This window comes from Oryctolagus cuniculus, chromosome 2 (genome assembly GCF_964237555.1).
Source record: "Oryctolagus cuniculus chromosome 2, mOryCun1.1, whole genome shotgun sequence".
Classification (NCBI taxonomy): Eukaryota; Metazoa; Chordata; class Mammalia; order Lagomorpha; family Leporidae; genus Oryctolagus; species Oryctolagus cuniculus.
The window spans coordinates 147,904,842-147,928,011 of record NC_091433.1 but is presented as its reverse complement, the minus strand read 5'-3'; the positions used below and the strand labels follow the sequence as shown (position 1 = coordinate 147,928,011).

The following is a 23,170-nucleotide window of genomic DNA, read 5'->3' as shown; positions in this document are numbered from 1 at the left end:
TTATTGACCACAGTGCTATCTCACATTACAGTATTTGTAGATCTGTATCCTTAAAAAGAAAGATGGGATAAATTCACATCCTCCTCATTGCTGTAGGTAGCACCACTTATCCAAACTCTGGTTCTTCTAATCTTCTCAAGATCCCCTACCAGCTCAGAGGACTGTAGTAAAGTTTGAGATAGATTAAGAACTGCATAGGAGGGGCCGGCACTGTGGTGCAGCAGGTTAACATCCTGGCCTGAAGCGCTGGCATCCCTTATGGACCTCAGTTCGAGACCTGGCTGCTCCACTTCCAATCCAGCCCTCTGCTGTGGCCTGGGAAAGCAGTACAAGATGGCCCAAGTCCTTGGGCCTCTGCACCCACATGGAAGACCTGGAAGAAGCTCCTGGCTCCTGGCTTCAGATCAGCACAGCTCCGGCTGTTGTGGCCAATTGGGGAGTGAACCAACGGATGGAAGACCTCTCTCTCTCTTTCTGCTTCTCCTCCCTCTGTGTAACTCTTTCAAATCAATCAATCAAAACAAAACAAAACAAAACAAAACACTGAGAGAATGGAATGGACTTTCCAAATGTCCAATCTGTCACCCGTTTGCAGCCTCTTAGTCCCTGGATTTCGGTATCTCCTTTTCCAAAAGGCCGCCGATGGCCCCAAGTTGAAAAATAGCTAGTCAGAACACAGTGGATGCATAGTTCATCTTGGGCAATTTTAAGAGAAATACCACCGGCTTCTTCGTTTGAGGGCCAGGAGTAGTTGTTCATGGCGGGAGTAGCTCCTGGGTTCCAAAATCTGGTTATCCGTAAATACGTTAAGTCCTCTGACTTAGGAGGCACCGGGTCTTAGGGCAGAGTGAGACCACATTCCCAGCATTTTCCTTAAAGTTGGCAGCCCAGCACCTCAAATTATAAACTAGCCAAGTAAAAAGGAAAACCAATGTAGGAGGTAAGGAGCGTCAGCGCAGGGCATCGGCCGGAGAAATTCTGTCAGTGGGCCGTAGAGACCGCTCTCCAACTTCACTGCTCTTCTCCACAGGAACACGCGGCCGGGCGACTCGTCCAACTCACTAGACGAGGCCATCAACGAAAAGCTGCCGCCGCGAACGAGCCGCGGTCTGCTTAGTCAGAGAAACACAAACTCCGTTGACGCCAGCGACGCCCCGCTCGGCCCCCTGGGCGCGCGGAATCCTGGGACTTGTGGTCCACACCGCGCGCTTCCCACCCCGCTTGGTGCAGGGACGACTACACTTCCCAGAATGCATAGGGGCAGGGGGAGCGGGAGGGCGGCCCCGGTCCTCCCGGGCGTTGCCGTTTCCTAGAGCCGAGGTTTCGCCTAGTAACCTGCGGCCGCGGTTCCAGAAAGCGGCGCTGTGGCCCCGCCCCCGGAACCCCGGCTGGAGGAAGAGCCTGTCTCCCGCGGCGCCCCAGTGACGAAGCCCAGCCCCGGGTGCGGGAGGCGGGAGGCGGGGAGGGCAGGGGAGGGCAGGCAGGCAGAGGATTTCGCTCGCCAGTGCGGGATCCCGGACGCGCCGGCGGCGCCCGCTGGCAGCAGAGGTTAGAGACGGAGAAACAGAGATGCTCCGCGGGCGAGGCTGGCTCGGGCGCGGGAGGCGTGCAGACGCCGTTGGAGCGGCTGTACGCTCGGCTCCGGGCGTCCCTATAGACGCGGGCATCCCCGACCCTGCGGCCGACGCCCGGGGCGTGTGTGTGTGTGTGTGTGTGTGTGTGTGGCGGGTGGGGGGAGGGGGTCCGGTCTCAGCCTCCAGTGTCCGGCGACCCTGCCCCCTTCGCCCGCGGGACCCTTTAGCTAGCGCAGACCTTCCTGGGGGCGAGGGACGTGATGTTTGCCGCTTGCTCGCTTCCCCCTCCAGCGGCACTCGTGCCTGGGTCTCCGATTCAGAAAATCCTGAACGACGCTTGCGGTTGGAGTTGCTGCTTAGTGAGAGCGGCTAAGTTCTTTATGACAAGGAGGGCCACGGGGTGTGTGTGTGTGAATCTTCAACACGTCCATGACAACTGCGTGTCGCATCTGAAAAGTGACCCTTGCAGAATTGTCTTAATGGGGAACTAAACACGTTCCTTCAAATCGTATCAGCAGCTGCCAGTCAGCAGCATTTAGTGCACATTTCACATCATTGAGGAGATGACTCTGGAGGGAGAAAGGGGTAACAGTTGACAATTAAAAACAACCGCCACCACCTTGGTTTAGTTTGCGGGTCATTTTCTTAGACGAGGTGACTTATGCAAAAAAAAAAAAAAAAAAATCTGTTTCTTTTTCCCCTTGCTCTCGCCTCCTGGACATAGATGGTCGGTTTGGGATCCGAGGCCGCTTGATGGCACAGCTCATCCGGGCCGCCTGTCAGATAACAACCGTCACAGGATAAATCCCGCCGCCTGCCGCGAAGCCCCCGCGCGGTGCAAACTTAGTGAGCGCACTGGGTAATCGGGGCTCGGATATGCAGATCGCCGCGGTGCCAGGCGGGGTGGGCGCCCCGCGATCCTCTCCTGGGAGCCGGCGCCCGCAGGTGCAGTGAGGCGCGCGCGCACGGGTGCCAGCGCCCCCGAGGCCGCCCCGCCCGGGGACGGGAGCCCGGGCACCCCGCGGGCTCTGGCGGCCGCGCACCGGCGGCGGCGGCGGCAGCTCGTCTCCCGCGGCGGCGGCGGATGATGGTGGCGGCCGGCGCGCTGGGCTGTGCCTGTGCGTCGCCGCGGAAATCAGCGCCCGGCGCTGCACCCTGAGACCCTGCAGGTCCGCCGCAGCCCAGCCTGGGCGAGGACAGAGCCCGCGCGCAGGGGGCCGGGGGCGAGTGGGGTCGGCGTATCATGGCGGATCGGACAGCTCCCAGTTGCCAGCTCCGGCTGGAGTGGGTGTACGGGTACCGGGGCCACCAGTGCCGCAACAACCTGTACTACACGGCTGGCAAGGAGGTGGTCTACTTTGTGGCTGGGGTCGGGGTGGTGTACAACACCCGCGAGCACAGCCAGAAATTCTTCTTGGGACACAACGACGACATTATCAGGTAAGGGGTGGGGAGAGGAGGGTGGCCGGGTGGGGAGAAGGATGCCCAGCCGGGCTTTCCCAGGGTCAGACCCGGCAGCCCCGTGGAATAAAGGATCCCTGGAGTCGCAGGGAATTACAGAGGATTGCTGATTCTGGGGCTGGAGCAGAGAGAGCACAGGGGGTGCAGGTAGGGAGGGAAAGGTCTCTTTTCTCTTTATCTCTCCGGACGCCTTTTAAATCTCCAAGGAGTTGAGTGTTCTGATGCTTTGTAGTGTTTGGTTCCTGCTACAAGTGGAAGGAACCCAGTAACTATGAAACACTTCTTCCTTCCCTAGGTAAATGGTGGGACCAATAGCCTAAACTGTGGGTCTCATTTTTTGGAAGCTCTTTGGTAGCTTCCTCAGCACACAAGAGGATTTAAAAAACAAAACAAACGAAAAAGAAATTTCGCTACAGGTAATCTGGAATCTTCATCCCAGATGCTTCCGACCTGGGGAATTTCTGCATGGGTAGGGAGTTTGCTCTCTGATGTTTGACTTGGCAGTGCTTGAATGCCCGAAGAATATTGATAGACTAAATGGACGCTTCCACAACATCGTGAAGGTTATAAAAGGCTGGCCGCTGCTGGACCACAAAGTCCTATCAACCAGCCCGCAGAATGACCAACATCTGGTGGCTGATGGTCTGAGACTGGCAGATGGGAAAACTCCATGGGTAGAAGAGCCACTTTAGGGGTCCTCCCTATTAAATACAATGGGGGCATGTTTTGATTCCTGGCCCTGTTCTCTCTTCTTTGGACCAGACATGTTTCCCTCCAGCACTTGTCAGCTTCCTGTGTGACTAAACAAGGTGTGGTCCAGATGCTGTACACAGGGAATCTGCATCAGCCTTTGGCAGTTAAGGAAGATGTCCATGATAGGGAGGCTTAGGGCTCAGGGAAAATGAATTGCTGAAGATGGACCACAACGGAAAGACCATATTTGTGCCTTCCAAAGTTGTGTGTTTCATTGGTATAGAACAGCTTCTGTTGCCTTTTCAGAATATTACCACTTCTGCTCTAAATTTGCCTTTCCCAGTGAAATAACTGGGTATGTGGTATAACAGCAACAATCCTAGTTTCTTGGTGGGGGGAGTGATTTGAAAGATCAGCCCTAGCCCCACCCCACCCCCAAGTGTCATGCTCCTATTCCGCAGCCTTTTTTCCCCCCACTGAGACTTCAAGTGGAAAAATTATTACAGATGTCAAGAACTTAATATTTAAAAATATTAGTACAGTAAGATTTTTTTTAAAGACTTCTTGGCTTTGAGAAGATTAAGATTTTAAACGCTGGGAACTAATGTCCTCAAGATGTGGTGAAACTGACATGTAAAACTTTCTTCATGTCATGTAAGGCAAAAAAGTCATTTTTTCCCTCCTTGGTGTGGCAGTGGTTGCGATTGGGGGCATCCTTGCTTGGTTCTGTCCTGCAGATTTTGCTTCTCTAATTGCCAGGCTGATTATTGAAGTCACAGGTGCAAATGATTAATAGTGACTCATGAAAAGGTTAGGTGTTTAAAGATTTAAGCCCATTCTGTTTTTGTGTTGTCTGTCCTCATGCAGTGCTTTCCATTACAACATCAGAATAAGATGTAGTCCTTTGGGGGAAGAGAGACTGACAATAACAGAAAATTCCTTGGGGTTAAAAATTAACAAGACTGTTCACTGAACTACTTTGAGGATTTGAACTCTTCATTCCTAATTTTTAATAGGGAAAAACTAAATGCACTGTGGCAGCTGGAGGTGGGAAAAGGGTGGAGTTGCAGTAAACCGTTGTTTTGACAGGCAGCTGGGCTAGTGGGACTGTGATGCTCTGGCTTGGGTGCTTAAAGAAACATTCAGATTTGAAGAGAAGGTGAATGAAGTTGTTTGTGTAGCTGGGTTTGCAGGGAGCTCAGATGATGGACAAAGGAAGAAAGATGGTTTCTCATCTGGTCTGTTTGTTAAGGTAGTTATCTCTTTATGTTGGATAGTGACAGTAGTAAGCCTGACTTCAGAAAACAGACTTTATGCTATATTCTCCATGATATTTGGTTGTGTGTGAGTTTGTATAGGTGAACAGAGTTCTTTAATATCCATGTGTGTCTTGCCATATAGGAATAAAATTAAGTCCAATGGGTTAAAAAAATCACAAACCACAGATCATTATGTAATTAATAACTATAAAATTGGGATGTTTGCACTGTTATTTTGCTTTATTTTATATCTGTAAGTGTATCTTTCTGGTGAAGGCAGTGCACAAACCACAGGGTGCAATTATTTATGAATTTTAACTCATTTTTGTATATCCCAGAAATCAAATATCTACTTGAAACACTGAAGCTTATCATTGAATGGGGAGAACTACTTGTAGAAAAAAATTATGGAATCATTTGGAGCATTAACATTTCCAACTCTTGATTCCATCAAATGAAGTATTTGTCGTAGGTAACTGTCCACTTGGTTCTTAGCTTTTGCATTAGTTTGAAAGATGTACTTATACACATACATTTTCTACTGCTTTTTTGGTACTGCTTTTCCTGCAATATTAACTAAAAAGCAGCCCAACAAATATTGATAATACGTTCCATTTTATTAAACCATGTGATCTCTGAGATCATTGTGAACCTTCCTAATAACATGGGATTTGGCAGAGCTCATTAGAGCTGAGCACATCTCAGCATATGTGTCCTCCTGCTTTGATGGACTACGTGTGTAAGGCAGATTTTTAAAAACGTTTATTTATGTGAGACATAATGTGATTTATTGGCTGTGGAGGCTGAGTTTTATTTCTTGAATGATTGCCTTTCGATAGATACAGCAGATTAGACCATGATGCCATATGTTAGCTATGATAACACTGTGATGGGGCAAGCAAATACTTAAAACCCTGCTATGGGGCTAACAACAGAGAGTAATAGAGTCTGCAGTGATTATGAACTTGGTTTGTCGGGAAGCAGAACGTACACAGAATGGGAGAGAATGAAAGCAAAGGTCATGAATACATTCGTTCTCTGTACCTCCCTTCTGTCTCCACGGTCCCTCCAGCTGAGGCATTTAGCCCTTCAGCCGGAATCCTTACAGACCTCCCAGCTCCATTGTCTTCCCCCATGTTTTATCTGCAATGCTGTTTGAGGGGAAAGTGCCCCAGCTTTGACATTGCCCACACTTGGTGTGAAACCCACTCTGCTATTTATTCGAGGAGGAGTTTGAGTGAGTGGCTTGGCCTCTGAGGGCATTGTTTATCTGTGAAATGGCAGTGATAATATCTAAATCACAGAGTTGTTGTTAGCCATCGGAAATGATATATGCAAAGAAAGGATGTAGTGTAGGCCCTGGTTTAGTTGGTGCTTGGGAAATATTCTTAGTTGTGCTAGTAGTAGCACATACCAAAACATATAAAAAACAAAACAGTGATTGCTCATTACCCATGGGCAGAAGGCCAGATTCTGTAGTTTTCCATTGTCTCTGGACCTAACCTACTGTTCTACCCTTATTTCTCTTTTAAAAAAATGTCATAAGGTTTTTGCTTCCTAATTGCCACAAATGCAATCACTCTATTCTTCCCTGCTTCATACTGGAGTGATTTATGTTCTCTGTACCCCGTCTCCCTCTGTCTACCTTCTCCTACAAATGGCATAGTAGTAGGAGCATGGGCTCTGGTGTTCCACAGACCTGGAATCACAGAGTTGGAATCTAGCTCTGCTACAGTTGTTGAGTTTACTGAATCTCTGTGAGTCTTGGCCATCTCATCAGTGACATAGCTTCTCACTTATGAAATGAGACATTACGGCTTCTGTAGTTTGTTGTAGAGATTATATACAAGGTGCCCCACAGTGTTTGGCAAACGCTAAGTGCCCGCCATGGGGGGGCCTGTTTGTATCCACATCCCGCAGGGCCCCAGCTGCTTCAGTCTCACCTCTCCCATGACACACTTTGCCAGTCACAAATGAAGAGACACCCCCTCCCCCAAAGTTTTGCATCTTTAGTGTCCAGAGTGGCTCATGTCATATGTATCATTCTTTAAAGATTTATTTTATTTGAAAGGTAGAATGTCAAAGAGTGAGAAATAGAGATCTTTCATTGGCTGGTTCACTCCCTAAATTACTGCAACAGTGGGCTGAGCCAGGTTGAATCCAGGAATCAGGAACTCCATCTGGGTCTCCCACATGGGTGCAGGAGCCCAAGGACTTGGACCATCTTCTGCTGCTTTCTCAGGCACATTAGCATGGAGCCAGATCCAAAGTGGAGAAGCTGGGCCTCTAACCAGCACTCTGATAGGGGATGCCAGTGTGGCAAGCGGAGGCTTACCCCGATGCACCAAATACCTGCCCCTAATATATGTGATTTAGGGCCATTTTCCATTCTGAACATTTTCATTTGTTAAGTTTTTATGAGGTCCTTCAGACTGAAAATCTTAACATAAGCAGAGCTAACATTTTCTGAGTGCTCAGAGCTAAATAAATGTACACATTGATCTAATCTATGTACTTAGCAACCCCATGCAGAAGGGGTTGTCGCTCACCAGGTCACTGAGGAGGCAGCTGAGGTACCATGAAGTTAGGGGTCGCTTGCTAGAAGAATGTAGCATGAGGATTGGAGCCCCGATCAGACTGACTCCAAAGTGCAAAGCTGTTGCTGCACTGCTTTATGGCTTCGATTCTCTTTAGTTTCCATGGTTCCTGCGACTGTGCCTTGTTCCCTATCAGAACCTGGTATACTTGTTTTCCTTTGTGGCCCTATTTATTCTCTGTTGGTCTATAAATCCTGGGCTTTATTAAAGGATATCTGAAGCAGATCCACAGAACTCAGTGTAGAAATGGAAGCATGCTCAAGCCCACTTTAGCATCATCACCAGCTTTGAAACAATGACCTGACACAGGGGTCTGCTACAGATGTTTAGTTGAAAAAAAAATCAAAGTCTCTTCATTGTGATGTGGCTGAAATAATCTAGTGTTGCAAATGCAATTAAACTTGGTGGATTGGAAGAGAGGGGTCTAAGATCACAGTTGGGCTTAGAGTGTCGATTAAGCAGGTCCACATGAAGGCCTGGAGATGTGATTGTGTATTTTGTAGTCCCATGGCCAGTTTGAGTGAGGGAAACATGGAGGCAAATCCATATTGAACTGACTGCCTGGCCTGTATCCAGAGACTTGTATGTCATCTCATTGAGCCCTTGCTCCCACCCCAACTCTAAGGACAGTCTTCTCATCTTTTAGACATGGCACCAAGAGGGAGAGGGTTAGACAAAGTCACTCAATGGTGTTATCCCACTGTTCACTGGATTCCAGTTACTCTGTACACTGGCAAGAATATGAAGTAAAAGTGCTTCTTAAAATTATTTATTAGGAAGAGAGGGAGCGAGAGCAAGAACAAGAGAGAGAGAAAGATGGACAGACACAGAAGGATCTCCTGTCTCCTTCATCACTCTCCAAATACCTGTGACAGCCAAGACTAGGCCGTGTTGAAGCTGGGAACCAGGAACTCAGTCGAATTCTCCCATGTGGATCTAAGCACTTGAACCATCACCTGCTTCCTCCCATGGTGCACATTAACAGGAAGCTGGAATCAAGAGTGGAGCGAGGATCTGAACTTAGGTACTCTGATAAAGGATACAGGTGTCCCAAGCAGGGTCTTAGCCACTAGGCCAGATGTGTACCTCTGAAGTGGAAGCTTTTGTTGGAAACTTACCATAGTTATTAATAAGTTGTAGTCTTATTTGGGGATTTTTGTTGTCTAAGTAGTGTGTATTTGATTCTGTGTCATTTGTTTATTCATCAAAAGCTCACTTTACATCTGTGATATACCAGGTTCAGAGGGTGTAGAGGTAAGTATGCTAGTTCTTACCCCACTGAAGCTTAGGTTCTTGTTAGGGAGACTGACAATGAGTGGAAAAGAAAACAAGGTCAATATGGGTGGAGATAAGTGCTAAGAAGGGAGTGATCATAGAGAGGAACTGGGTTGGGAGGGGGTATGGGAACTACCTTAGACAGGGTTTCTGGAGCAGCCCTCTAGGGAGATGGCGTTGAAGCTAAGACCTGGAGGATGAGAAGTAGCAAACAGGTGAAGATGTGATGGCAGAGGAGAGGCACCAGGGTGGGGAGGAAGTTGGTGTGCCCAGCATTCTGATATAGATACTCAGAGAAAGACCAAGGTCATCATCATTCTCATCCAGGTCACGAATGCCTCATGGGTTTTGATACCATATGTCCTAGATTTCCCAGGACAGTCACAAATATCCCATTTAGTATTGTCATAGGTGCACTTGTTCATGTCATACCATAGATCTCAATTTTTAAAAAAAGCATTCTTTTAAAATTTATTTTCCTTTTTTTTTTTTCTGATTTTAAAGGCAGAGAGACAAAGACGGAGAAATGCAGATAGGGAGAGATCTTTCATCTGATGATTGTTCACTTCTCAGATGCCCACAACAGCCTGGCTGGGCCACACTGAAGCCAACGGCCCAGAACTCAATCTGAGTCTCCCATGAGGGTGGCAGGGACCCGCACACTGAGCCGTCACTTTCTGCCCCACAGGAAGTGCGTTATCAGGAGGCTGGAAGAGCAAGCAGAGCCTGCACTCCAATGTGAACACCCTGATATGGGATGCAGTTGTCTCAAATGGTGCCTTAACCGCTGAAGTTAAATGCCCTTCCCTGGATCTCAATTTTTTTTTTTTTTCAAAGATTTATTTATTTCTTTGAAAGTCAGAGTTACATAGGGAGAGAAGGAGAGGCGGGGTGGGGGGAGGTCTTCTATCCACTGGTTCACTCCCCAGTTGGCCGCAACAGCTGGAGCTGTGCCGATCTGAAGCCAGGAGCCAGGAGCTTCCTCCAGGTCTCCATGCGGGTTCAGGGGCCCAAGGACCAACCTGGGCCATCTTATACTGCACTCCCAGGCCACAACAGAAAGCTAGATCAGAAGTGGAGCATCCAAGGACTTGAACCAGCGCCCATATGAGATGCTGACACTGCAGGCAGTGGCTTTACCTGCTATGCCACAGCGCCGGCCCCAGGATCTCAATTTTTAATTCAGAAATATGACCATATTTTTATTAGAAAAATATGGTTATCATATAATGGTTCACCTCTTGAAAACATTGCACTGAATGATACAATCTTATAAAGAATGATACCCCACCAACAACCATCCACCAGATACTTAGATTATATATTAGCAAAGGAAAAACAGTCTGCCAGACAACACCTCTGAGCAGTGCTGTCTCTAGGATCTCTCTTATCTCCACAGATGTATATCTGAGCCCCTTTGATATGGTGGGGACAGTTTTGCCACCAAGAGATAAAAGGGAAGCTGTGGGGCATTACAACTGTTTCAGCCCTAGGGCTGATTCTTCCCCGTGGACTCGAGCGCATGGAAAGCCATCCGTTCACCAGTGGACTGCACACCTGCAGCAACCACTCTCCTCTTGTAGGCTAACTTGAGTTTGTCACATGTGAATTAGTCTTAAATATAATTAAAATGTTCGAGAGCAAACAATTATTTTCAAATACTGTGCATAGGGTACTTACGAAAATCCAGATTCTGAGTCAGTGGCCTGTTGTGCAGCCTGATATCCTGCATTTCCAACCAGCTCCCAGGTGATGCTGATGCTGCTAACTCACAAGCCACTCATTCAGCGCAAGATTTTAAGCATTTCATTTGTATGTTTCAGATCCCAGTAGACCAGCATTTTTATCAACCTGAAAGATATTGCAAGTTAGTGAAAGAGACTTTAAATAACATATGTATGTATAGATGATACTTATGTTTATAAAATTCTTAAATTGAACACAGTCCATTATTTTCACTAAATTGGCACCAACTTCAGTGTTCTTTTGTCTCCAGAAAGCACCAAGCAGGCACTGGCTAGAATAAGTTCAGGAGATGGCACAGTGGAAGAGTATGTTCATACTGTTTGTGTGGACTTATGTTTTCTAGTCTCTAGAGTATCTACATCAAAGTGGAATTGCTGGGTCATATAGTAACTCTATGTTTAATTTTTTTGGAGCACTAACAAACTGTCTCCCAACGCAACCATGCAATTTTATTTCCATCAGCAATATATGAGAGTTCTGGTTCTTCTCATCCTTGCCAAGATTTTGTTGTTGTCCATCTTTTTTTTTTTTTTTTTATTGTAGCTATCCTACTAGCTGTGAAGTCACATTCATTGTGCTTTTAATTTGCATTTCCATAATGACTACTGATACTGATTATCTATTTTCATAAACTTATTGGCCTTTTATGTATCTTCTTTGGAGAAATGCACATTTAAATCCTTTGCCCATTTTAAACTTGTTTATTTGTCTTATTATTGATAAATTATGAGAGTTCTTTACATATTCTGAATACCTAATGTATTATTAAGATCTAACACCATCTTTACAAATACAGGATAGCAATATTTTTTCCCATTCTTTTTCAGATCTTATTTATTTGAAAGGCAGAGTTATAGAGAGCAAAGGAGAGAGACAGAGAGAAGGAGAGAGACAGAGAGAAGGAGAGAGACAGAGAGAGAGAGACAACTTCTATCCACTGGTTTACTCCCCAAATGGTCACAATGGCTGGGACTGGGCCAGGCCAAAGCCAGGAGACAGGAGCTTATTCTGGGTCTCCCATGTGAGTGCAGAGACCCAAGGACTTGAGCCATCCTCCACTGCTTTCCCAGGTGCATTAGCAAGGAGCTGGATCAGAAGTGGAGCAGCTGGTACTTGAATGAGTGCCCGTATAGGATGCCAGTGCTGCAGGCAGTGATTTAACCTGCTACACCGCAGCACCGACCCCCATATTTTACTTTCTTGATGGTCCCCTTTTAAGCATAAAAGTTTTAAATTTTGTTGATGTACCATTTTCTATTGTTTCTTTTGCTTTGGTTGTTCTAAGAAACTATCACCTGGGGCTGGCATTTTGGTGCAGTAGATTAAAATCCTGGCCTGCAACACCAGCATCCCATATGCATGCTGGTTTGAGTCCTGGATGCTCCACTTCTAGTCTTCTACTATGGCCTGGGAAAGCAGTAGAAGATGGCCCAAGGCCTTGGGCCCTCACCCAGAAGAAGCTCCTGGCTCCTGGCTTCGGATCGGCTCAGCTCTGGCCATTGCAGCCATTTGGGGAGTGAACCAGTGGATGCAAGACCTCTCTATCTCTCTCTTTTTCTCTGCCTCTCCTTCTCTCTCTGTGTAACTCTGACTTTCAAATAAATAAATAAAATTTTTTAAAAAATTAACCCAGAATTAATAGAGATCAGAAGTTTGGTTGTTATCCTGTATTTGTAAAGATGGTTTAGACCCTATTTAGGATATATAGATTTTATATATTTATAGAATGGAACAATTTAACTTGAGAAACCAGTGCAGTATTTAGTGACTGCTGGGTTAGGGGCCAGCAACAGTCTATACACCGTATTTGTTTAAAGTTTCTTGCTTCTTATTTATTTATTTATGACAGGCAGAGTTAGACAGTGAGATAGAGAGAGACGGAGAAAAAGGTCTTCCTTTTTCCGTTGGTTCACCCCCCAAGTGACCGCTACGGCCGGCGCGTTGCGGCCAGCGTACTGCGCCGATCTGAAGTCAGGAGCCAGGTGCTTCCTCCTGGTCTTCCATGCGGGTGCAGGGCCCAAGCACTTGGGCCATCCTCCACTGCCCTCCTGGGTCACAGCAGAGAGCTGGACTGGAAGAGGAGCAACTGGGACAGAATCCGGCGCCCCAACCTGGACTAGAACTCAGGGTACCAGCGCTGCAGGTGGAGGATTAGCCTAGTGAGCCGTGGTGCCGGCCAGTTTCTTGCTTCTTAAAGATGAATTGGGACACTTCAACTTTGATGCTGAAGACAGATCTACTGAACTAGCTGAGGGGGATGGAGTGGAAAGCAGGGGGAAGTATGAGAGAGGATGGTCTTTGACCTCAACCTTTTATTACTTCTTTGTTTTCTTCTCTCAAAGAGAGGCAGGCATCTAGATATCCTCACCCCAGAAGTTGATGGATTTTGGGATCTCCCACTAGTCCCAGCCACTCCCTTTCCCATCAGCATGAAGGAGGGGAATGACAGGCCAGCTGTACCTCCCAGAGATGAAAACAGCTCTCTCTGGACTGGTTGTAAGTAAGGAGTCTGGCCAGAAAATTATTCTAATGGTCTTGAGAATTATTCTAAAGCATGAGTCTTCTTTTTTTAAAAACTTAACTGCAGTTTAATAATGTCATTGTAATATTATTCTGTGTTCATCATGAATTTATTTTATGGGTCAGAATAAAACAGACCCACAAATGATGGAATATCTTCCAAGTAAGGGATTATTAGTTGCAAGAAACCAGAACTTTCCAAAAGAGCCACAGTTAAGGAGGGGACCATAAGGTGACAAGAGAATATTTTGGAAGTCAGCTATAGGGAGTGATCCTGGCCTCTAGTTTTCTCCTACTTCTTTCTCTTGCAAGTGTCCCCATGAACAATGGGGATTCACGTCTCTGCTTGTCTCTGTATACTATGTGCTTCCGTTTTCTGCATCTTCAGATTGATGGTTAGACTCAGTAATCTTTGTACATGACCACCCTCATAAAAATCCATCCCAGCCCCTCCATACATATGACTGCCAAACTTTGTTCTGCAAATCCAGTTGAATCAGTTTTTTGAGTCTTAATTCCAAATTTCCAGAGAGAGAATGTAATTGACTTAGCATAGGTCAGAATGTATGCTCAGTTCTATCAGTGTTTCAAGGGGCTGCCCCTTTAAGGAGGATGATTTTTTTTTAAAGCTTTTTTTATTTTACTTGAAAGTCACAGTTACACAGAGGAGAGTGAGAGGGAGAGGGAGAGGGAGAGGGAGAGGGAGAGAGAGAGAGAGAGAGAGGTCTTCCATCAGCTGGTTCACTCCCCAGATGGCTGGAGCTGAGCCGATCCGAAGCCAGGAGCCAGGAACTTTCTCTGGGTCTCCCATGCAGGTGCAGGGGCCCATACACTTGGGCCATCTTCTTCTGCTTTTCCAGGCCACAGCAGAGAGATGGATCAGAGGAGGAGCAGCCAGGTCTCGAACCGGCGCCCATATGGGATGCTGGCACTGCAGGCGGCGGCTTCACCTGCTACGCCACAGTGTCGGCCCCTAAGGAAGGTAATTTAATAAAAGAGATAAGGACCGAGATGAAATGAATGACAAGTGTGCTACATAAGGTAGACTAGAAGAGGAGGAGGCAGGTGATTTCTTGCTCATTGGAAAGAGGACAGTAATGAGAAATACTGAGTTGAGGCCAAGAAAACTAAGGGAGGATGGGCATTGTGATGCAGCAGGTTCAGGTGCTGCTCGGGATACCCACATCCATATCGCATGCTATGTGCCTTGTTTGATCCTGGGTATTCCTGTCCTAATCCAGTTTCCTGCTAATGCATCCTGGCAGGCAGCAGATGATGACCCAAATGAAACCCAGTTCCTGGCTTCAGCCTGGCCCAGCACTGGCTGTTGTGGGCATTTGACAAGTGAACCAGTGGATGGATGATCTCTCTCCTCTCTCTGCCACTTTCTTTCAAGTAGATGAAATTAAATAATTTTTTAAAGAAAATAAAAGGTAAGTAAAAGTATATTAACAGGGCTGAAATTCAAAACAGTGGTGATTAGATATATCATGGAATTTTCAGTTCTAAATTGAGGCTGTGCCAGGGTGCCTCTGAGGGGTTCTGGCTCATCTTTGCACATGTCATTTTGGATGACTAAAGTGGCACCTTACTTCTGCATTTAAATAGTCCTTCATTTCCCTCAATTTCAGAAGTACAACTGTTGTCTCTTCTGAAGCCTTATCTGACTCAAGACTATCTTGGGCCCTCCTTTCTCTGTGTGTCCAAACCTTCCTGCAAGTTCTTCCCTTATAAATCATTGCATCATGTTGCATTTGTTGACCTTTGCATCTCTCCACTTGATTTGAATTCCATGTATGTGTCTCCATGCCTAATCCCTTTTCAGGGGTATATGTATGTGTGTGTGTGTATATATATCATATATATATTTATATCAAATTACTTGGAAGGAGCAAGATGTGAAATAGTGGTAAGATTTCTCAGAACTCATTTTATACTTACTTTATATGGAGAAAATCTTGAAATTATTCTAAGCTGGTATTGAGAGACAAATGTCAGAATCTTCTTTTTTTAAGATTTTATTTTACTTATTTGAGAGGCAGAGTTACAGACAGAGAGAGGGAGAGACACAGAGAGAGGTCTTCCATCCACTGGTTCACTCTCCCAATGGTCTCAATGGCCAGAGCTGGGCTGATCCCAACCTAGGAGCCAGGAGCTTCTTCCAGGTCTTCCACATGGGTGCAGGGGCCCAAGCAGTTGCGCCATTGTCCACTGCTTTCCCAGGCCGTAGTACAGAGCTGGATAGGAAGTGCAGCAGCTGGGGCTTGAACCCATCCCCATATGGGATGCTGGCGCTGTAGGTAGAAGATTAACCTGCTATGCCACAGTGCAAGCCCTGGGATTCAGAATCTTTTATTTATTTAATTAATTAATTTTTATTTGACAGATTAGACAGTGAGAGAGAGAGAGAGAGACAGAGAGAGACAGAGACAGAGAGAAAGGTCTTCCTTCCATTGGTTCACCCCCCAAAACGCCGCTACGGCTGGAGCTACGCCAATCTGAAGCCAGGAGCCAGGTGCTTCCTCCTGGTCTCCCATGCGGGTGCAGGGGCCCAAGCACTTGGGCCATCCTCCACTGCCTTCCTGGGTCACAGCAGAGAGCTGGACTGGAGGAGGAGCCACCGGGACTAGAACCCAGCACCCATATGGGATGTTGGTGCTGCAGGTGGAGGATTAACCAAGTGAGCCATGGCACTGGCCCCATGGGATTCAGAATCTTTTAAAAAAAAGTGTGGATGGTAATAATGATGAATTACTGCTGTGCTTGTACATCAGACACCAAGTTCCATTTGCTGTCTTCCTTCTGCTCTGCTGGTCTAGCTGTAAAATAAAACCATCGTGGACATAATGTTTCCTGTTGATATATGACCATGGACCATGGAATGAGACATTCCTTTTGAATGACTTGTGTTTATGATTTTTTGACCATATTATAAAGGAATGTTGATTTGCATCACTTTCAATTTAGGGAACATTGGTTTTTAAGCAACATTTGAAAATGTGTGGAATGTTTGTAAGAGGGAAATGAGGTCCAGATGTCTGCAGAGGTTTAAGAAGGCACCTGCAGTTCTAAATAAAATTTGAGTGTTCCTTGGATTCGAAGAATTTCATTTTGCCTGAAGATAGAGAAGTAGGATTTTAGGGTGGGCCTCTGAGAAGCGACCTTTGAGGGATGAAGAGTAGTTTGGCAGGTGGTAGAATGGAAGTAGAAGTAGGGGAAGCAGGGATTGCCTTGGGGGGAGCAGTTTGAGCCAAGGCTCAGGGCCTTAAAGGGGAAAATTCCCTCAACAAAGAGTGAGTAGCTCAGTGTTGCTGGATTGAAAGGTGTGAGTGAGGTGTGTATTGTGGGAGATGATGCCGGATAAGTGGGCTGGGGCTGGGTCACTAAGGGATTTATACACTCCGCCACAGGTTGTGGGGACCAGTGAGAGGGTTTAAGCAGGGTAAGACAAGTTCCTGACCTTTAACATCAGAGATCAGTTTTGGCTAATGTTTGTACTTTTGAAAGGAATGACATAGTATACAATCTTCTGTGTCTGGCTCTTTTAAAAAACTTTTCATTTTATTTATTTGAGAGACAGACAGAATGGAGAGGCAGACAGACACAGAGAATTCCCATCTGGTAGTTCATTCCCCAAACGCATACAACAACCATGGCTGGGCCAGGCCAGGCCAAAGTCAGGATCTGGAAACTCAGTCCAGGTCTCCCATATGGATGGCAGGGATCCAACTACTTGATCCATCACCTGCTGCCTCCCAAGGTACACATTAGAAATGAAGCTAAAAGCAAGAGTGCAGCCAAGACTGAGACACAGACTCTGATATAGGATGCAAGGATCTCAAGTGGTATCTTAACCCCAGGCCAAATGCCTACCCTGTATGTGGCTCTTTTTAATTATTAAGATGTTAATGAGCTTTATCTGGGTTTCCACGTGTTTGTTCTAAGTTCTGTATTTTCATTGTGTAGAAATACCATCATTTACTTGTCAATTCTACTGTTGATAAGCATGATTTTGTTTCATTCTAGTAAAATGAACATACATATGTATGTACATATATGTACAATTTCACTCAGAAGTGGTATTTCTGGGTCATGGGCTTCACATATAATCTGCTTTGCTAGGTAAGTGTCATGTAGTTTTCCACAGTGGTTATATCAATTTATGCTCCTACCATCACATAATAATGTTTTGTAATGTATGAAGTAAAATAAATAGGGTTACACAGAAAAATAATCCTTTTGAAATACAATTTTAAAATATTTTATTATATAGTAATGTATTGAATGTGCTTCTTTATTAACAAACACAATTAAAAAATCTGTCAAGTCTAAGAAATGCTGTGATTTCAAACTGGAGATGATTATACCCGATGTTTGAGGCATCTCCACAACTTTAATGTGATATGAAAATACCTCTGATTTTACTATAGCTTTTTTATTTTACCTACCTTCTGGGAGACAGGAAATATTAAAGTCTGTTATAAGTCAGTGAAAAGAAAGGTGTAATTATTAGTCTACCTAAGCTAATAAACCTTCCTGAATTCTATGAAGGGGTACTAGGACCCCTAGGTCAAGAACTCCTGGCTTAGAAAAACAAACCTGACTAACCACAGAAATTTCTTGATTGTTTACTATGTACCATATACCATGTGAGGCATTGGGAACCCAACAATGGACAATGTGAATCTGTTCTCAAGGAGTGTCTAATCGTGTAGTCAAGACTCAACAAACACAAGCAGCTAGATACAGTGTGCTCAGTGTATGGGAGTTAGCCCAAGGTAAATGGGCACCTCAGGATATATATAACCTGAACCATTCACTGGAGGGGAGTAGTGGTCAGAGAAGGCTTTCCAGAATGAGGAACATTATTAGATGTAGGCTCTGAACTTGGCCCTCTGCATGGTGGATATTACATCAGACAAAGTCTGGAGGCATTTAAATTAATCCAGGTGGGAGACAATTATGGTAGTACACAAGGAAGACAATGAATATAATATTCTGGAGATTGTGGGTCCCTGGTGACTGGATATAAGTGGCAAAGGAGGATGGGGACAGCAAGAAGGGAGATGTAGGGTAATGATCAAGTTTCTGACATAGTCACCTGGTTGGGTGGTGGTTATCATTCACTGAAATAGAACGAGGGCAGGTTGTTCAAGATCAATGGGAGATGCGTTTAGCTTTTGGCATATTTAGATGGAGGTGTTTGTGAGACATCCAGGAAGTGGCTATGCATTTGTATGAGTGTCTTGTTCAGGAGAGAGCGTGGGAGTTGCAGTATGTATGTAGGAGTGGGTGAGATAACCCAGACAGCAAAGGGAGGGGAGGGGAGGAGAGGCCAGGGTCAGGAATTAAGGAAGATCAACTTTTTAAAAAAAAAGATTTATTTATTTATTTGAGAGGTAGAGTTACAGATAGAGGGAGAGACAGAGACAAAGATCTTCCATCCACTGTTTCACAGATCTTCCATCCACTGTTTCACTCCCCAGATCGCTGTAGTGGCCAGAGTTGGGCCTATCCGAAGCCAGGAGCCAGGAGCTTCTTCCGGGTCTCCCACGCGGGTGCAGGGGCCTGAGCACTTGGGCTATCTTCCACTGATTTCCCAGGCCATTAGCAGGGAGCTGGATCAGAAATGGAGCAGCTGGGACTCGAACTGTAGGCTTAGCCTACTACGCCACAGCGCTGGCTCAGAAAAAGATTAGCTTTTGGCCAGCGCCGCGGCTCACTAAGCTAATCCTCCGCCTAGCGGCACCGGCACACCAGGTTCTAGTCCCGGTTGGGGCGCCGGATTCTGTCCCGGTTGCCCCTCTTCCAGGCCAGCTCTCTGCTGTGGCCCGGGAGTGCAGTGGAGGATGGCCCAGGTGCTTGGGCCCTGCACCCCATGGGAGACCAGGAGAAGCACCTGGCTCCTGCCATCGGATCAGCGCGGTGCGCCGGCCGCAGCGCGCCGGCTGCGGTGGCCATTGGAGGGTGAACCAACGGCAAAGGAAGACCTTTCTCTCTGTCTCTCTCTCTCACTGTCCACTCTGCCTGTCAAAAAAAAATAAAAAATAAAAAATGAAAAAAAAAGTAAAAGATTAGCTTTTAAAGAGACAAGCAGATAAAGAGGTCCTTGCAAACAATGGGGATGCTTACAGAGAGATGAAATAAACCAGGAAAGTAGAATGTCCTGCAAACCAAAAGCCAAGAGGGTGTCAAGGAGGAGACTCTCCATAGTGTCAATAAAGTAGAATAAGGAAGAGTCTGGAGAGAGGGCCATGGGAGTTAGCGCTGAGGAGATCACTGATGAATTGCTTTTACATGTAAACACTAGGAAGATTCTTTTTTGCTGAATTGGACTTTTATCTGGATTTTAAACTTTCCGTTATGGCAGTTAGAATGTCCAAGGGTCATTTCCTTTTAGCTTTACTTTTCTTCTTACAGCTCCTTTATACATTTTGCTCATGCTCCAGTGGTTTTCATGCTGCAGTGGTAGTAGGCAGTCATCTCAGCTTAATGACTTTTATCTCCAGCAGACTCTAGCTTTGTGTGTGTGTGTGTGTGTGTGTGTGTGTACAATAGGAGATATTGTTACAGACATTGCTTCTTGGTAAAAAGCCTTCCAGTCTATTTTTTTTGTGTGTGGTAAATACAAACACCATCACTTTGGGTAGGCCTTGTTTATGTGAGAACCTGACCTGCTGACAATGAATTTTCAAGTCATCTGTCTTGCCTGGAGTGAAACTTCATTTCTAGTCCATATGATAAAAATATCATGGAAGAGATACAAATTCTACACTGTATTATAATTATTTTCTTTCCTGAATGTCACCTGCATTTTTATATCATCTGTGGGAGAAAAGTGAGAAGATACTTCAGTTAAATAAACATGTGTTCAGTGCTGTGTGTGGAAATGACAGTGTGCAGGCCTCAACAACGATAGTTATCCAGGCAGGAAGTGTTGAGTGCCTGGTCACTCCCTACCTTGTTTCATCTCCATTGTCCCGTCAGCCCCAAGTACACTTGACCTTGTCCTTTATATCTTAGTGCTTCTACCTAGTTCACACCTCCATCAAGATTTCTTTGGGTGGTTACAGTGGCCTCCTAACAGGTCTGCTCGCCTCTGCTGTCACTTCTCTGGTACGTCCTCTGCTCAGAAACCTGACCTTTCAGAAAATACAGATTCATGAGCCCATGCCTAAGGATTTTGATTCAGTAGTTTGGATATGAAGCCCCAAAATATGTATTTTTTATAAAAATTTCCCTTGGAAATACAGACCTAGATATATAAATAGATAGATGGAGAGAGAGAGACACGTTTCCTTGTTCTGTCCATGGAGAGGCCCAAGAAGCAATGACACATCACTCCAGGAACACACTGAGCACCCAGCATTGAGTTTCCCAGTACCATTCTCCATAAACACCAGAACTCTGGGTGAAAATGCCAATCCCAGGCCCAGGGCAGGCAAAGTGCACAATGGACCTTTGCTAGGAAGTACAGCAGTGCTCAAAGAACAAGGGAGATATTAAAATAATACAAGAGCCAATTTGAATGGACTGCCAGTGGTCACATCTGGGGCCATTTTAACATGAATTATAACCCATTGAATCAAGTAAGGCTCCATGCACCCACAAAGCCTAAGTAACTCAGTGGGGAGAAGGGAGAGCTCCTCTTGTGTAGAAAGCCAGTCGTTCCATAGAGATGGGACGATGGAGTTAGAAAGATCAATGGATGCTGTAACTGGTGGTGAGGGTTTGTTGAGAAGCATGCTATCTACGTTGTCCCTCACCTCAAGAAACTATTTACGATGGACAGGAGGTAGTCACAGTGGAATAACCTGGCATGGCAGCCTGACCAGATGTAGAGTTTGCATTCCCAATAATGGACAAACCAAGTCAGTAAAGGGAACAAAGAAGGCTTCTCCCAAGTGGCTTTAGGTTCTGGAATCCCTGCCCTGTGCTAGCACTGGGACTAGCCTTCTACGCACAGATGGGATCTGTTCCTGCCTTGCATAAAAACCCCTGCTGGCTCCACTGCCTCTGGAATGGGGCCCCAGCCTACCTCCTGCCAGCACTGTTCCCTTCCCTACTTTGCTCCCATCACACCATACCCTTGCAGTGACTCAGATAGTCTCTATCTGAATATGTTACTGCCCACTGCCCTGCTGCCTAGAATTCCCTCCTAGGTGTCTCTAGGGGTAGATGTGTGGACCACTTCAGTGCCACCACCTCTGTGAAGCTCTCCCTGATTTCTGCAGACAGAATAAAGCTCTTTGTTCTCCATACCCCTGCAGCATTTTCTCCATACCTCTCTGAGAGCACTTCTCACATTATGCTCTAGTCATCCCTCAGTATCTGTGGGGGCTTGGTTCCAGGACTCAATGGATACTAAAAATCCCACAGGGTCCAATCCCTTATATAAAATGGTGTAGTGTTTGCATGTAACCTGTGTGCATCCTCCTGTAGTTCTAGATGACTTGCAATAACCAATGCCATGTAAATGCTATGTAAGAAGTTATTATGCTGTGTGATTTAGGGAACAATGAGAAAAATATTCTGTGCATGTTCATTATAGATGCAGTTTTTGTTTTCTGAGTGGTTTTGATCCATGGCTGGTTGAATTTATGGATGTGGAATCCATGGACATGGAGGGCCGACTGGGACTTTGCATTTGTGTTTCTATCCACTGTGTTCATCCAGACTCCCAGCCCTTCTGTGTCCTAGAGACATGAATGTGGGCAAAGCTGCGCGTCAGAGCGGTCAGCCCTGGGCTGCCATCTGATTCTACCACTAATGACTTGTTCCCCAGCTTCTTCCTCCAGACCTCCACGTAGCTGACTGTGAGACTCCGAGTAAATGAAGTGCACAAAGAGTTTGCAGAGTGAGTGGAAGTAGGACATGAAAGAGAAAGAAACCTCACTAGGCCTCAAGTAAGGCCTTTTATTTGTGTACACACATGTCCATACAAGTATTTTACAGATATTTTCCCCATTAATCCTGCAGAATATCAGAGGTGCAGTCACATAGCTGGTAATTGACAGATTCGGCTTTGAATTCATTTCTTTTTTTTTAAAAGATTTATTTATTATTTGAAAGTCAGAGTTACACAGAGAGAGGAGAGGCAGAGAGAGAGGTCTTCCATCCGATGGTTTACTCCCCAAATGGCCGCAATGGCCGGAGCTGCGCCAATCTGAAGCCAGGAGCCAGGAGCTTCTTCCGGGTCTCCCACGTGGGTGCAGGGGCCCAAGGACTTGGGCTATCTTCTACTGCTTTCCTGGGCCATAGCAGAGAGCTGGACAGGAAGTGGAGCAGCTGGGTCTCGAACTGGTGCCCATATGCGATGTCGGTGCTTCAGGCCAGGGCGTTAACCCATTGCACCACAGCGCTGGCCCCTGAATTCATTTCTAATTGACTCCAAAGCCATGTTCTTTTTGTTATGAAAAAAAGGAAGATGAGACGGAGAGAGCATAATTGCCTTAAACACAAAGCCCATTATGAAGAACGTAAAGCTAGAATCACAGTCTCCAAATATTTTTGATTGTTTACCCACCCACTCAGTAAAGCAATTTTGAACACCTCCCAATATGGGAGCATTTGCTTGTTTATAAATTATATGCTTGTACTGTTGAGCCAACATATTATAGAACACAAAATAGCAATTTACATATGAATTACATTTTCTCAACACACCCCCCAAAATCATCTCATACGTCATCTGTGAAAATCTCTATCCTAAACAATAGGAAAAGAAAAGTGGATTTGAGCAGTGGGATTTGGGGAGAACCCTTTCTGGAAGAGGTGGCATGTGGGTGAATCTAGAAGGATGTTTCAAGTCTAGCTGGCAGACGGAGTGGGGGAAAGCATTGCAAGTCAAGGTCACTGTTCAAGTGCAGACATGTACTGCACAGTACAGGGCCTGTGCACTGAGCAATGAGTAATTTAGCTGGAGAACATAGGGAGAAATAATGACATGGCTTACTTAGAATGCCTGGCTCAAGCAGTTGGCCTTGTGAGCTAGAGGGTTGCTTTGTCTTATCAGTCTCTTGTAGGGAGAAGAAGGACCCACTTA

At 45.8% G+C, this 23,170-nt stretch overlaps 1 protein-coding gene across 15 annotated transcripts in view; it reads left to right on the top strand.

The window, feature by feature from the left end:
* Nucleotides 1–1,439: 1,439 nt before the first annotated feature.
* EML6 (EMAP like 6) overlaps nt 1,440–23,170 on the top strand; it is a 388,832-nt gene continuing 367,101 nt past the window's right edge. For 6 of the 15 annotated variants that reach the window (XR_011386642.1, XR_011386641.1, XR_007916460.2 and 3 more), the window contains exon 1: nt 1,472–3,014. Coding sequence is in view for 6 of the 15 variants with exons in the window: in XM_051838895.2 (XP_051694855.2) it covers nt 2,818–3,014 (197 nt within the window). In the remaining 9 variants the exon portion in view is untranslated. Of the gene's footprint in view, nt 3,015–23,170 lie in introns of all 15 variants that reach the window. The other 9 variants (XR_011386640.1, XR_011386638.1, XR_011386639.1 and 6 more) reach the window with 4 other exon arrangements.